The 16090-nt window shown below is 41.5% G+C and overlaps 1 protein-coding gene across 4 annotated transcripts in view; it reads right to left on the bottom strand.

Moving 5' to 3' along the window:
* Nucleotides 1-16090, bottom strand: part of RYR1 (ryanodine receptor 1) — a 114950-nt gene that overhangs the window by 75203 nt on the left and 23657 nt on the right. For all 4 annotated transcript variants that reach the window (XM_075186856.1, XM_075186855.1, XM_075186854.1 and 1 more), the window contains exons 11-31: nt 15040-15204; nt 14784-14905; nt 14266-14452; nt 13894-14029; nt 13165-13260; nt 12872-12990; nt 12636-12769; nt 12267-12508; nt 11708-11900; nt 11390-11606; nt 11083-11187; nt 10753-10856; nt 6717-6800; nt 6396-6555; nt 5552-5699; nt 3826-4031; nt 2831-3005; nt 2293-2501; nt 1820-2181; nt 1593-1722; nt 454-614 (exon numbers count right to left, since the gene is read on the bottom strand). In XM_075186856.1, the coding sequence (XP_075042957.1) occupies nt 454-614; nt 1593-1722; nt 1820-2181; nt 2293-2501; nt 2831-3005; nt 3826-4031; nt 5552-5699; nt 6396-6555; nt 6717-6800; nt 10753-10856; nt 11083-11187; nt 11390-11606; nt 11708-11900; nt 12267-12508; nt 12636-12769; nt 12872-12990; nt 13165-13260; nt 13894-14029; nt 14266-14452; nt 14784-14905; nt 15040-15204 (3455 nt within the window). The remainder of the gene's footprint in view (nt 1-453; nt 615-1592; nt 1723-1819; nt 2182-2292; nt 2502-2830; nt 3006-3825; nt 4032-5551; nt 5700-6395; nt 6556-6716; nt 6801-10752; nt 10857-11082; nt 11188-11389; nt 11607-11707; nt 11901-12266; nt 12509-12635; nt 12770-12871; nt 12991-13164; nt 13261-13893; nt 14030-14265; nt 14453-14783; nt 14906-15039; nt 15205-16090) is intronic.

Here is a 16090-nt window from a genome sequence, read left to right on the forward strand (position 1 = left end):
CCAATGGTTCGATCTGGGACTAACCGGAACTTTCCTTCCTCCCTTAGGATTTGGTTGGCTGCTGAGAGTTTCAAGAAGCCAATAACAAGCTGTAAGCTTGGGAGAATGCTTGTGATTGGCTGGGCAGTGAAGAGTAGTCCTGATTGCTCAAGGCTATAATCATTGTGCGTTAGAAGGCTATAGTGCGGGTGGGTTCTTCTTTATGGGGATTTTTCAGGATTTTTTCCCCATTTGGACTATGATGGATAAAGAAATAAAGAGAAGAATATTATATTTTATCAAATAAAGTGATGAACTAGGGTTTTGAGGAGTCTTTTTTCAATGAAAGTGTATTTTAAAGTTATGTGTGTGCGCTTTTCAGCGTGGAGTTTGTAGCCTTTGGGAGGGGTGGCACGCTGACATTAATATAAGGTATATTTTATTGTCTTGTCTTATCAACCCCTATTCTCTCACCTGTTAAATACGTTCCCTCTGTCATCCCCCATTGTGATGGTGGCATTGCGTACTTTGTTCAGGTCAAAGTTCATATCGTAGAGATGATAGTCAGGAGTCACCCAACCAACCCAAACTCCGGTGGGTTCCTGTCCAGCAAAGATCCTCACAGAGTAGTAATACTAAAGAGAAGCCAGGAAAATAAATGAAATGTCCTTAAGTCATTGGCGTCCAGCTCTTTCTTCACTAACTAAGGTGTTTCCATCAGGTTACACATAACGGAGACACCATTTTATGGCCTGAACCACAAATCGTGCCTCAGTGATGCCACTAGTTCCAAAAAGATTGTAAGTCTGCATTTTCATGGATATAGCTTCAGGCCACAAAATGGCTGCATCCACAGTGTGTAAGTGATGAGGACCCTTTCATTTGGGTAGAAGAGGTCACAAGTTTCACTATAACCAATGACTAATAGGTCTGAGTAAGACAATTAAAGTCCCTCTTCATATTACCACAGAATTCATGAATAATAAGATGACTGTCTGAAAAACATTTGCTTGAACGACGAGTTTGTATTTTAATGTGGACTTGAGTATATGGATTTTACTTGAGAATTATGAACTTAGTGGGCAGTAATAAACACATGTGTAAGTATAAGTATGTACTTTTTCACAGACCTAGGGCTAGATTTACTAAACAGCGGATTTGAAAAAGTGGAGATGTTGCCTATAGCAACCGATCAGATTCTAGCTTTCATTTATTTAGTGCAGTTTACAAAATGACAGCTAGAATCTGATTGGTTGCTATAGGCAACATCTCCACTTTTTCAAACCCGCAGTTTAGTAAATATATCCCCTAGTGTAGACAAACACATATTCACAAAAGATAACTGTTGAACTTTATACCAATTTTCAACATAGTACTCTATTTTATATCAGATTACAAGTTGTTGTTCTTTGTTATCTCTTTTAATTTTTCTTTATTAACAATCAATTATTACCAATAGTATCAATATCAATATTATCAATAACATATATGGGGTAGATTCAATGAGTATCCTCTGAACATATGTAACAACTTAATAAATGCCAGTAACCTCCACGTGTGATATGAATAAGCATCTCACGTGGAATTCCTTCCCCAATAATAAGACGTTATACCGTAGTAGTGTTCATGATGATCTCAGGGTCATCTCGGTCATCGGGCACTACGTCCTTCGTCAGGCGAGGCATGGTTGGTACAACAGGAGGCGATGAGATAAATGCTGGCTTCTTGGCTTTGAAGAGGAACCTGAGAAACACAGGACGTTACAATGAAACCACAGGATGACAACACAGGAATTTTTCTGGTGCCTAAGTGACACGGCTCAATGACGGCCATCGCTCACCCTCTCTTTCCTTTGGTCTTTTCTGAGGCTGCATCCTTCTCATTCTCTGGCTTTACCAGTTCCTTGGGTGGTTCCTTAGCTGCATCCTTCTCATTGGTCGCCTCTGCTTCTTTGCGGGAAGCAGATTTCTTTAGGACCTCAAACTCAGAGTCCATGTCCACATCTTGGACCTCTTCTTCAGGTATGGTAAAAGTGCGAGTGAGAGGAGTAGCCCCTGCCATACACTTAAAGGTCTCATAGAATTCCACAGGCATGCTTAGTCTAAAGAAAAGCATGTCGGTGTTGCTGTTCTGAGACCCAAATGTCTTGTGCGTCACTTTGAGACAAGGTGGGTTGTCCACAGTGCCATCAATACGCCCAACCTGAATAGAACAGTATAGAAAACAGAATTAACCACGGTAACATTCACAGGGAAGGTTTGCTGTTACTACATTTTAGCTTGTTAAAGTTTAACCAGATGTATGATCCCTCACCTCAATGTGACTGTGATCAGGGGGCACAGGCACAAATTGAGGAAGACTCTTGCTAAACCAGGTGGTAATATCTCTCTTCATGTTGATTGCAAATGGCTCAAAGCCTTCCTGCAGGCCACATATTGTAAAGTAACGGAGACTGCCGACGTCTTGGCCAAGATTCAGTCTACCAACCTGAGACATTCCAAGACTGCAAACTGGGATAAACCCTAAAAGAGAGATTGTTGAGTGAGATACCATCCACAGGAGGAGACCAGTGTTATGCATACTAGAAGAGTCTATCCCTATAGTTGCAGAGTGGCCGATATCAACGAGAAAAGATCCATGGTATCTGTCTGTCCCACTATAGGGTGGCAAAGATAGAAGGGAGATAAACAACATGGAACCTATCCCTCCCAATACAGTGACTCAGATAGAAGGGAACCATTAGACATGCAATCTATCCCTTACACCCTAGGGGACACAGAAAGAGTGGAGCTATGAGGCATGGAGTCTGAACCTCCCCTTGCAGGGTGATACATGCATATGTCACACTCACCATCCCCAATTTCTATATCCTTGAAAGCTACATCGGAACCAGAATCACTGATCAGCATCTCCCCATTCAGAGTGAACATGATGTTCATATCGATCAGGTCTATCATACACCCGACTACATCTCCAGGCAGCCAATTACGCCCAAATGGTTCACTGCCAATGTGCCAGCGCTGGCCCTGTGAGACAGATAAACAAATATATAATGTTAAGTCACAAACCTCACCCCATTCATATTTGACATACATGTAAAACACCATCAAATGTTCTCTCGTACACATAGATGTGTGAGGACACAATGTTTTCCATAAACCTAGATTGACCTAACCCCAGACATAAGAATATCATATCTCTCCATACTCTTTGGTGTCTGTATCATGACAAAGTGTTCTAGGGTTGAGTAGATACATGCAGCTGACACCATGCTCTCCTAGATATATATGTCTTATAGAAAACATCTTACACTTCTCCACTGTGATTGAAGCATCAGGGCTGCCCTCAACACCGAGTCAGGAGCATCATCATTTTGTGGACCCTAAACCCCTGTTCTTATAATTATTTGGGACAATAAGACACTTCCAGATGTTAATTTCATTGGCTGCGCTTCTAAATCCAAAGAGTAGATAAGAGGGACCTGAAGGTCTAAGTAGCCCGATATGCACCTTCTGCCTATACAAAAGTGGACCGAATCAATTGTCATGCACATTCAGCCTATCAGTTCACTAGGAAGTTGTGATGTCATCACATCTCTCAGTCGTGCCACTTGTTCCTAGTGAATTGATAGGCTGAATATAGGTTTAGCCCACAAAATGACAGCCCTCATAGAGAACATGAGTTTCAGCTACCCATTAATACTTCAAGGTGCAACAGGTGTGCTGTATAATTGATTTAGGCCTTACAATAAAATACTTTCTCTCATGTTACTTAGATGTGAAACTTTGCTCTACATCGTCTCTATAAACCCATATCCAATAATACATTGACAGTGTCAATACTCACCCTGCAGCCATTAAACACATACGCCAGTTCGTCTGCTCCTAGCTCCACATCTGGCCGCACCTCAGGTCGAGCCCATCCCACTCTCATTTCGCCGGTTGTTACCGCCTCAAATTCAAAATACCACTTCCCTGCATTGACTGCATAGGACTTCTCGGCCCGGAAGACGCGCATCCTCTCAGCTCGAGGTTTTGTGCTCCCCACAACGGCTATGGAAGAAAAAGAACACTTGCTGCTTTATAGAACATATTCAGATTGCTAGATTTAGGAGACGTGCTGAGATATCCACGTGCGCCAACCTTCTTCTGACAATGCCATATAAAAATGTAATGTACCATCTAATGGACTCTGCAGAAGAGCTACAGAAATTACACAATACATTGTGCTACAAACAGGCATAATGGAAATAGGACCTAGGAATTCCGAGTGGATACACCTTGAATGATTAATTAGGCATTCACATGCTCATGTTGTTTGTACTTGTTATTTTAGTAGGAAAAATTGGTAGTTAAAACCACATAACCAAGTAAGAAAATTATAAGGAAACTGTTAAAGAAGTGAACATAAAACAAGTCCAATAATGGCCTAGACTTCCACCTAGACATATGCCGAGTTGATCTTCATGGGAAGTACAGGCTCAGCTTTTCATGAGAAATAAACTACAAATGTAAACATATATAAAAATGTTTATCCGCTCAATAATTTACAGAACGGTGGTGAAATAGGGGTACCATACCAATGAATAAAAGTCAAGACCACTTGGCACCCATTTCTGCCAATATTTAATTGTTTTGTCGTAGCCCAGTCATTCAAAACTACACCATGTTCCCCTTCTCCAAGAAACAAAATTCTTGCTTAACACACTGGGAAGGATTGACCTCTTATTCAACCAACCTTTACCTTGATCCTGATACTGGGTAAATTAATTTGTGTAAACACAATAAGCCCCTTTGTTTCATGACCAACAACCCCAGATCTGCCAGGTCTCCTACACCGAGAGCAATTAAAGAATAAATGACAATTATCTCCCAATCTTTAGCTCAAATGGGATCCAAGATCCCAGGGACAAGGAAATCACCTGGGAGGCGTAGGAAGTGGAGGGGGTTAAAAAAAAATCTTGGTGGCAGAGAAGCAGGGGTTTGTAGTTTTTCTATTGATAAACCAGGGCCGGGGACTTTTATTTCCCCTAGGCTGGATTATTTGGGGGATTATTGTGGACAGTTTCCCTTACGTTAATCCAGGGTTAACACGTAGTAATCTGGGAGACTCTGTGGTCTGCTGCTAGACTGAGTTTAATAGCAGAAAAGGGAGGTCAGGCCCTAGGACGGGCAATTAACAAAGAGTCTCACACCAGATTAAAACAGGAGCCAAGATCCACGCTAAGGTGACGTACAAAATTGCCGGTATTACTACTTGGTTGTCTCTATAGATAATCTATAGTTATTTAGTGTATTAGTTATGACTGTTTCTCTATATAGGTTATAATAAATCACCTTTATTGCTAATCAGTCTTGGTGTGAGCTATTATCCTTGCATTACACAGATAACTACTACCTTGTATCCTATGTCATACTAGGAGACCGATAAAGCTAAAAGTGTCTCCACAACAAATCTGAACAGGGTTAACAGTGACAACCAGGTCCTGGGATAGTCTGCTCTCTTCCTGGGCATCGTGACAATCACTTAAACCAATATGTACATTTTGTTACGACACTTTTCCTGTACTCACGGGCCTCTTGGTCGGGGGGCTCTATATTGTATCCATATCCCATGAGAGTGCGTACTGCCTCACACAGGCTGTCTCTGTTGGTCTTCTTAGTCTTCTCATCCAACAGACTGTACGGCACAAGGCGAGGGTTCCGTTTGTTTTTGATGTCCTAAGAGAAGATAAATGGTGTCGCTTATTCTGCATCCGGACTTCTAAAATTTATATAGAGCCAAAACCGCTACTTGGTTTATGTTCTTCCGCATAAATGTTCTTAAATCATTGGTTTACAACTGTTAAGCTGCTAAAATTCTATTACCAATAGATCTGCAATATTCATAGAACTTGCCTGGGTTTCGGGAAAGACCTTATACAGGACTATGGCAGAGAGGGCAGGATGCCCCTTGTTTCATTATGTTCTCACAAGCTTTTACATGCGCAGTGTATATAAAAGTGGTGGCGATTAAAGATATGAAGCTCTTCAGAGATGTAGGGCAAACACACTTTTCAATTTTCCTGATTTAGGTGGGACAGTCCCGATTTTAGGGCACTGACCCACCATCCCAGCAGACAGGACTGTTGGGAGGTGTGTGCCGTTTGTAACCATGAGCGGTACACAACAATGTGGGGCAGGTTTTAGGAGAGGTGAGAAGGTTTGAGGGCAGAGCTAGCATACCATAAGTATTAGATATGCCCATGGTGGGTTGTGCCACACCTCAACATTATGACCATGCTCAATTTTCATTGGTGCACAGCCACACAGAAGCTGCCCTAATTTCTACATTTACAATATTGGGGAGTACGAGGGTAAGAGTATGGGATAACAAAGCCTAGGATAGTAGAAATGTAAGTCTGTGCATGAAAATACTTGTATGATGCTATAGGTCCATCCTTGTTGCACTCTGTCTCTCGCCCACACGTTGTGCCCATTCTCGGCCAGTTTGTCCACCAAGGTGTTCTGTGCTGGTGTCAGCTTGACATGGGACAGATCGAGGGGAGCAGGTTTGTACCCATTGGACATCATGTAGCTGTATAAGGGGGAACAGAAAACATCAGATAATTATTTGGATTCTTCTGGTGTGCCATGTGGGTCACGGGGGCTTCTCAATGTTCTTATTTCTTTGCTCTCTCCCATTGGGAGTATAACATGAGATTCCCCAGACATAATGATGACTTTCCAGACACCTACGTCTTAGGGAGCTTTATCTTCTTCAAGTTTTCCTCGGCCTTTTCATCAGCCATGCCCACATGGCAACCCAGAGCTAGGAGGGTCCTGTGTTGGGAGACAGTAGAAAGATTACTTTAAATAACAGCTATAAACAGTTACAGTAAATAAATCAATCGATAAATAAATGGTAAAAAATGGTAAAAAAGTGGATTGTGTTGAAAGCCGGTGCATTTGCCAGCACAGGGCCTGGTATTGAGACTCAAACACAGTTTCCCAGGACATTATTAATACAGATCTTTCAATTATTTTTTAGTTGTTTAAAAGCAAATTATTAGAACAACTTAAAGTCTATCTCTACTTTTCTTAAAAAATGTATTTCTTAGTCGTAAACATTTTATTATTACCATCTATTTATATAGCGCCACTAATTCCGCAGCGCTGTACAGAGAACTCACTCACATCAGTCCCTGCGCCATTGGGGCTTACAGTCTAAATTCTCTAACATACACAGACAGACAGAGAGACACAAACAGACACACACACACAGACAGACTAGGGTCAATTTGTTAGCAGCCAATTAACCTACCAGTATGTTTTTTGGAGTGTGGGAGGAAACCGGAGCACCCAGAGGAAACCCACGCAAACATGGGGAGAACATACAAACTCCTCACAGATAAGACCATGGTCGGGAATTGAACTCATGACCCCAGTGCTGTAAGGCAGAAGTGTTAACCACTAAGCCATCATGCTGAATAGAATCTTTAGGGGCACGTTCCAGCTGGCGAACATTGGCACCATTTCTTTGATAAATATTAGGGTAGTATGCTGGTGACACATGGACAAATCCTGATTTTCCAGCATCAGGATGATTCGATTATTGTCGGCCATTGGGGTTGTTTTGGAGCCACACTCGCTGTGATATAGAGAACAATTTCCTCATAATCATCTCAACATACGCTAAAGGTAATTCACAAAAGAGCATATAGAGTGGGCCGAAGACCACAACAAATACGATTCGCCCAAAGTCCCGTATATATACATATGTATATGTATATACATACTCGTATATACATAGGTGCAAACACACATTCCAGTTTTTGGAACTGCCCCTGGGAAGTCAGCTGCACCTACGTTGGCAGGGTTATGGGCCTGCATGGTGTTAAGAATATCTTGCCCACTAACACTTTAAGGCCACCCACTTCATACATTTACATTTTTCTGTTTTTCTCCCAAAATATTGCTCTGCGTAGCCCCATTTATGCCTGAAATTAACCATGGGTGTGATGAGATATTGGAGCTGATATTATTACAAGACACTTTTATCCGTTTGAATATTTTTATTATGTTAATCAAAGTGAACCTAGAAATGCATCGTTTTATAAAAAGTGTGCCTAGAATTTCAAGAGGTTCCCCCTTAAAGTATAGGCCGATGCTTGGTGTCCACTACCTCCGAGGACATGTAAAAAGCAAGGACGTTTGTGGAAAGAAAAATGGTCTTTGGGCCTCCTCCTGATCCCACATTTAGGGAGTGAATGCCTCCCCAAATGTTCTCCTCCACCCGTCCCACAAAACTAAATCTATTTTTTGCATGTAGGTGAATAATTAGATCACCACTCAGGAAAGGACTGCCTTTTCCCACCAAGTTTGTACCCCAGCCAAAGCCAAAGTTGCCATTTCTACAAGCAAAATCTCTTTGCATTGCACATAACCTGGCGCAATTGTGCATTATTGGCACATCATAGAGTGATTTTTTAGCACTTATTCAAACTCGCTATAATAGATCACAATGCTAATTTAACTAGTGTCACTTTATAATGTATCTGTGTATTCTAGTGAGAGCCTATGAATATGGTTAGTTTGGAAGTGGGACCAGGGCAAAGGAAGATCATTTTTTAAAGTGAGTCTCTTAATGTTGGAAATTTGTAGATACATTGTAAGAGGTTATAGGTTCTAGTGGCAAAGCAGAAGGAAAAGTGGCAATACTATTGAACACAGCAGCTGGGCAGCGGTATTATAAGTAATAAGCGCAGAGACAAACAAGAAAGGAAATTATAATTTGCAAACTTTTTCATCATTGTGTGAGTAGTTGTGACAGGTTTAGAGAAAGAGGAAGTCATCTGACCAGCAAAATATAGGGCTAAGGACAGGAAACGTACTGCATTATTTATGAGTACAATTATGTAATAGTGCAAGAGAGAGCTTAGTAGGCCACAAACTAATGCTGTAATCTTAGAAGTTGAAAAAGAATATGTCATGCTCTCCGATTATATGCCCCTTTCGTTCAGTGACTTTCTGCCGACCCACTACTCTTGTCAGCCACTCTTGATGTTCTTGACCCTGTCCTCTTTTCTTCCACACCTGAACCACTACTCTCTCCTAACCTGATGAGCTTTGTCTATAATAAAATTTCCTTTTTAAAAAATGACGACACTGTTCTCTCCTGGTTCACTTCTACCCTCTCCAACTGCTCCTTTACTGTTTCTATGCAGCACGGTGGCTAAGTGGTTATCACTTCTGCCTTACAGCACTGGGGTCATGAGTTCAATTCCTAACCATGGCCTTATCTGTGTGGAGTTTGTATGTTCTCCCCGTTTTTGCATGGGTTTCCTCCGGGTGCTCCGGTTTCCTCCCACACTCCAAAAAATATCATACTGGTAGAGTGTGTGTGTGTGTGTGTTAGTTAGGGAATTTAGACTGTAAGCCCCGATGGGGCAGAGACTGATGTGAGTTAGTTCTCTGTACAGCGCTGTGGAATCAGTGGCGCTATATAAATAAATGGTGATGATGATGATGATCTCCAGTTGCTCCTCTCCTCCTCTATCTGTTGGGGTCCTACAAGGCTCCATTCTTTTTCACTCACTATACACCTCCTTCATTGGTGACCTTATCAACATCTTCAGTCTTAAGCACTCCCTCTATACCGGTAACACCCAAATCTACTCCCCGATTTCCTCCTTTTTCTGCTTTCTCATGTTTACAGCTCTCAGCTATCTCCTCACGGATGTCCCAAGCACTCTCTAATTATCTCCCATCTTGACTACTGCAACCTCCTTCTGTCTTGTCTCCTCACTTCAATCCATCAATGCTGCAGGAAGACTGATTTCCCTCTCCCGCTGCTCCACTTCCACCCTGGTTCTGCCAATATCTGCACTGGCACCACTTTCCATACAGAATCCAATTCGACCTGCTCATTCTCATCTGCAAAGTCCGCTGCCATTCCCCCCACACAATCTGTGACCTTACCTCACTCCACACTCCCTCTCGCCCTCTCTGCTGGTTTTAACTCCCTACTGATAACCCTATCCCATGTCTGCCTCCAAGACTTCTCACAAGCTGCTTCCCACTTATAAAATACGCTTTCATACCCAATCAGACTCTCCAACAGCCTTTAAACTTTTAAATGCTCCTTAAAATCCTATCTGTTCTTCAAAGCTTACGAGACTTCCATCGAATTTTACTATCACTGGTCCAGACTGCCTCTGGCCACATTCTCACTCCATGTACAACCCCTCAATTTTATTTGTTTATAGGAGAGAGTATTAGTTCAAGTGTGGAAGAGAAGAGGACAGAGTCAAGAGCGACAAGATGATGATATGTGTGCATGGACTGGTGATGGGTGTGATGCAAAATTTAGATATTGTATAAATAGCGTACAAAGGTGATCATTGTATGAGGGCACTGTTTATTCTTTCTGTTCTATCCCAGAAAATTCTGCAATTCTTGGAGGAACTGTCCACATTTAGGCAACTTTAATTGATTGATTTGCATTCGGGCCACTGCACCTTTTACTTAATTCATTATATGTCTGGTTTTCTTCTTTTTACCAAAATACACTATGTTCTGTGTTTTGTATACAATCGTATCCACAAAACATTTTTGTTTCCTACCACATAGATGTCATGGTGAAAAAACAGGGTGAAGCCACGATGATAAAAACGTGTGCTTAGTAAAGTCTTTTGGAGCATGTGCATAAACCAGTCAATGCATGTTGTATACAGGTGGAAGGGCCCTTTAAACCTACAACTTCTGCTCCTCTGTGCCATGACCAAGTACTTACTTCAAGGTTTCTCCAGACATCAACAGGTTGTAGTTTCTCTCTGGCTCAGGCAGACTGTGGAAGTCGAGGAGACATGGGTGTAATCTCTTGTTATCATCCCTGATCTGCGGGGAGGAAGAAATGCTGGAGTGAGAGAGAAGGTGCAGAACAAGGGAAAAGCAAAAGAACAAAAAGGGTATGTAAGAGATACAAGTATTATGGCTTTAAACTGTCCCCATCACTTACACATACTTCCATTAGTGGATAGTGCAGCTAGGGGCACAAACTGAACATAGAAAGTGGATATACAGATCAGGAAAGCAGTAGGATACTCTACATTGTGACACTTACTGGCCCATAGGTCCACCCCTGTTCAATCCTGGTGAGAGCCCAAAGTTCATGTATGTTCTCTGCTAACTTTTCACGGATTCGTTCCAGGTGAGGTGGAAGGACAATCTATACACAGGGAGAACAGACAAATTACAGTAGAACGTTTACCCCATAACAAGAACAAAAGGCAAATATTGAGTCCAGTTTGGTTGAGATGAGAATACAACATTTTCCTTCTACAGGAAACAGAAACATAATTGTAGCTGGATTCACCATCGAATTTTAAAACTTGAACAGCTGATATATTCAGTCTCTGAAATGCTTCTACCTGCACAGTATCCACAGGGCAAGGGACAAAGGAGGTGTGGGAGAGGGATTTGGTGGGCCCCAGCAGATTACGGATGTCTAGATAGTCATGTTTGTATTCTTTGATGGGTTCCACACGCATACGATCCCGAGGCAGGAGTGCTTCATAGACTGGAGCATAACCAGGAGGAGGGTGGAACTTGAAATCACCATGACGACCTCCCAGAAGAAAACGAATTCTGCAGAGGACACAAACACACAAAAAAAATACCATATTATTACACAAGCAAAGTTACCTAGCTGTTATAAGCTGTAAATTACTTGTAGGCGTTCAACTTACTTGACTCCTGCAGAGAAGCTGGCAACTGGGAAAAAGAGCCCATCCAAATTAAAGTTCTCAAACATGCCCTGCACAGGATGGCCATTGAAACGGAATGAAATGCTCGGCACGGTCAAGTCCAGGCAGCAACTGACCACGTCATCAGGTGCTAACAAATGCTGGTTGTGTGAGGCCACAGAGCGGCAAACCCGACCTGCCGGAACAAGAGACTTCAATACAATGTCCAATACATGGCCATTTCTTCTGGCTTCAGTCAATGGTATTGTTGAATATACATCTCCACTCAACTTAAAGAAGTTGTTGGAAAATGTTATGACCTTTTTCACATCACTTTTCTGTCTTTAGTCAAATAAGCTTTAAGATTTAAATGTTTACAAACAAAATAAAGCAAAATTTTTGAAAGGGAAAATATCCTTTCTCATTCGTAAATAAGATTGTTTTTTGCATGAAGGTGTCATTTAGTCTCTATAGCAACAGGGGTAAACATGATCTTAGTTATTTGCTGTACACAATAGTGGAGTTCCATAAATGATCGTCTAATCCATGACCTCTGACTCACCTGACCAAAGGTGAAGGCCATCAAATGAGAAGGAGTACAAGTCGTCACCCACTCCATTAGCTCCCCAGCCTTCCCCGGCACCAGGGTAAGGACTATACCCCTCAGTCAGTGCCCAACCAACACGCAGGTGAGTGGTCTCCGCGGTCACGAAGGGTTCCACATGATCTACAATCACCTCATAATACCACTTTTTGAACTGTGTAGATCCTTCACATGTCCCCAAGAAGACATTAGGTCTCATGCTGAAATACATTAAAGATGTATTATTAACATATATATTTTTTTCTGCATCATTTTTTTTAAACAAGGGGGTGGGGATAAACACCTGCCATAAATAACAAAGACCAATTATTGTTTTAAAAAACAGACCTGGTGACATAGTTGACCAGCCTGGTCTGGAGAAGTAGGTCTCTGCGGGGAAGCAGGTTCTCCGTTATTAGATTCTGGTTGGATCTTACAGCTACCCCGTTACACACACAGAGAGAGCAGAGGACATCCAGAACCTGAGACAAAGAGAGAGGTCACCAAGAGAAGAAGACAACACAGAGAGATAGATGATTTGACAGATGGATAAGTGTAATAGGTGGGTGACAAACTTGATTTACCTTATGGTTTCGTCCATGTTTATCAAGTAGAGAAATAATGGACTTGATGTGATCTTCCTTAATAATGTTCAGAACTTCCGGACTCTCAATCAACACGCAATACAACACCTCCAAAATACCTGTAATAGTAAGAGAAGTGCTCATTAAACACTGATACAGAAAATTTCCTTCCTAGAAATCCTGTGCTAATGTTTTCAAGGTCGGTGATGCTAGATACAAACCCCAGCAGTGATGTTAATATTGCAGAGAGGAACATTAACAACATTGTCTGTACCAGGCTTTCTGGCCCTCACCTGATGAAGCCTCCAGTCGGTCCAGTTTGCTGACCACCCAATCTAAGTTACTAGAGAATTGGGCGCAGTTAGAGCGATTCCCTCTTATTAGAGCCGCTGTGGAATACAAAGAAAAGTATGATTGAAACAAACATGATCAGCAAACCAAACTCAAGATTTATTTAATCTCAATAATCCATGGCGAGTAAACCTTTATGCATTTGCACTGTTTTCATTGTAGTAACAATATTGCTGGTGACAGTTCATTTTGGACTGTGAACGATACATCAAAGATAAAGGTGAAAGCTCTGTGTGATAAATAATTCTCCAGCTGTGTATATTTGGTGGAAGCAATTGAACGGATCTGCTGGTATTGGTCTTGCTTTCACAGCTTGGTCTATCACTTAGTTCACCCAGAGGACAAGGGGAATAAATATTACTTACAATAAATTTGTGAAATTATCCTTTTAATGCCTCCATACAGGCTTGGATTTCCAATGCTTGGCCCCTTTACTGTGGTGCCCAACCACCAACCACCATCAATGCACAACTTGCTAGCCCCAACTTCTACTCCATCCCATATGTCAAGTGTATAGAATAGAAAATACTATTCTGCCAGTTACTATAATGGTCATGGATATTTTGTATTGATTTTTTTGTTATGTTGATAGGCTTACTCATGTGATAAAAGTAATAAAACCTGGGCTTGCTCACACCATTTATTATTTATTTATAGGTAAAGGTACGTACCGAGCAATTCATAAAGCAAATTTACTATTTCCTTCCAGGACTCGGCAGCTTCCTCTCCCGCGAACTCCGCAAAGTGAGCAGCCGTGTTGTAGATGTTCAGCCGGTCTATACAGTCCAAGACGAGTGAAATTATTCCCTGGGGAGAAATATGGAGACAGGCATTACACATCAGTGCATGGAGGGTGCGAGAAATCTTCAAATTAGTCAAAATTAAGAACCAAGTCTTATAGATTCATTTTACATTCTAGGACACTAGACATATGGGATAAGTTGAACAGTTGATGGAAGATAAACCAATGAATACGAACAAGGAATGAAATAAAAGGTCTAAATTGTGAGTCCTTTAAAACTCCATCTCCAGAGGCCTCTCACCTCTTCCTGGAAGAGGTTTTGCCGGTTTTTCAGGGACCGGAGCTTAGTCTGCTTCTCCTCGTGCTGTAACTCCTCCTCTGGGTGTTGGAAATAGCCAATCAGATCTTGCAGGGTTAGAATGACCATGTCAATAGGCAGAACGACCGGTTTGGAAGGCTTGATCTTCCCACTCAAACTGTCCAGACCCCTGAATATTGGGCATACAAACACCACAATGAGATGACTTAAAATATAGCAAGTTGACGTAGAGATGCTTGACCTCTGCTAACTCTGAGTTAAACCTATTGATAAAAACACATTTATTAAATCAATTGTTACGGGGCTGGTTTCGCCCGCACTCCTTCCTCTCGTTGGTACTGTTAGCAGCAAATCTCTACCTTCACACCTGGTATAGCATCGGTATTAGATGTATTTATTAACTGATAAATGTACTTTTTTCATTGACATTAAGTTATACACTCTATGGTGAATAATATGGTACAAAGGAGAATTTATATCTCTTAAATTGATTGACTAACTTGATGAATATGTGGAACAGAGCGGCTGTGCTGTATATCATTCTCGAGGCTTGGGACTCTTCTCTTTGGGAGCGCGACAGAGACAGAGCATCATCCATATGTCCTTCTTGGTGCAAGATAGCCTTATATTAGCAACAAAAGGGGAGATGAAATAATAACATTCAGCACAAAATGATGCAACATCCTAAGTTTCTTTTAGTCAGTCCAAAAAACAGATATGAACCACTTCTAAGACATGTATATCTATTACATTCACCTTGCGTTTTGGAGGCCCCAGACGGACAACTTTGGAATCTGCAGCAGCATACGTGAGCCAGAGACCACTCTGGACGTGTTGGACAAAGCACATGGACTCTCCATATTTGATCTCAGCAGGTCCCATCCCTTCCACATCTCGTTTAGGGGCAACATCCAACTTTTCCTACAGTGGTTTCAAGGAGAGTGATAGGAAATCACAGGGGAAAGAGATAATGGAGTCAGGATATTAGAGACACATTTGACACGGAAAACTGAAAGGAAGAGTGAGAGAGAGGACCGACGATAACGAGAAGAGGGGTAAGCTCAGGATAACTAATATTACAGTAGCAAACACAGACATTAACTGGGCATCTTTGCCACTAGTTAGTCAAGTACCACCTTACATTGGTAATGTAATGAAGAGTCCGGGCCTAGTATCGTCATCAAACTGGACATACAGATTGATTAGATAGAGGTTGTTTTGCCTTTATTTAATTTTTTTCTTTGCAATTTTTGGACAATATCTTTTGTCTTGGAGGACCGACTTGGGCTATTCAATGGTAAATCAGAGAGACGCTAAGCATTACAATAGGTTTTGCTGCTCTGTAGAATCGGAGTCTTGTGAGCATAGTAACATCTATCATCCCTAGTGGGATAGTGCCGGTTGTCCATAGTTACTGAGACTTGTACATATATTTATGCAATGGTTAATTGTAGAACTTCCATATGCAATAACTTGAAGTGCAACTTTAACTTTCATTCGTTAAAAAAATGAGCTTGTATATGATGTACTGCTGCTACATGAAGCTGGTCAGACATATGAGCATTTAGTTGTTTTGTCCAGATCCCCCAATGCCTCAGTCTGTATCCAGTTTGGTCACAAACCAGTTACTCAGTGGTTAGACCAAGCTCAGTGCGGTAGGCAGTTATGGTCACAGTATTTTCAGACATAAGACAATACAATGTAACTAGTGAAATCATTTTCGCCCATTGCTGTGGGTCAGTCTATTGGAGTGAATGATATTCTGTGAACAAAGTCCACTTTTAAAATAACACTTTACCTCCAGTTT

The sequence above is a fragment of the Mixophyes fleayi genome, chromosome 9, assembly GCF_038048845.1.
Source record: "Mixophyes fleayi isolate aMixFle1 chromosome 9, aMixFle1.hap1, whole genome shotgun sequence".
NCBI lineage: Eukaryota > Metazoa > Chordata > Amphibia > Anura > Limnodynastidae > Mixophyes > Mixophyes fleayi.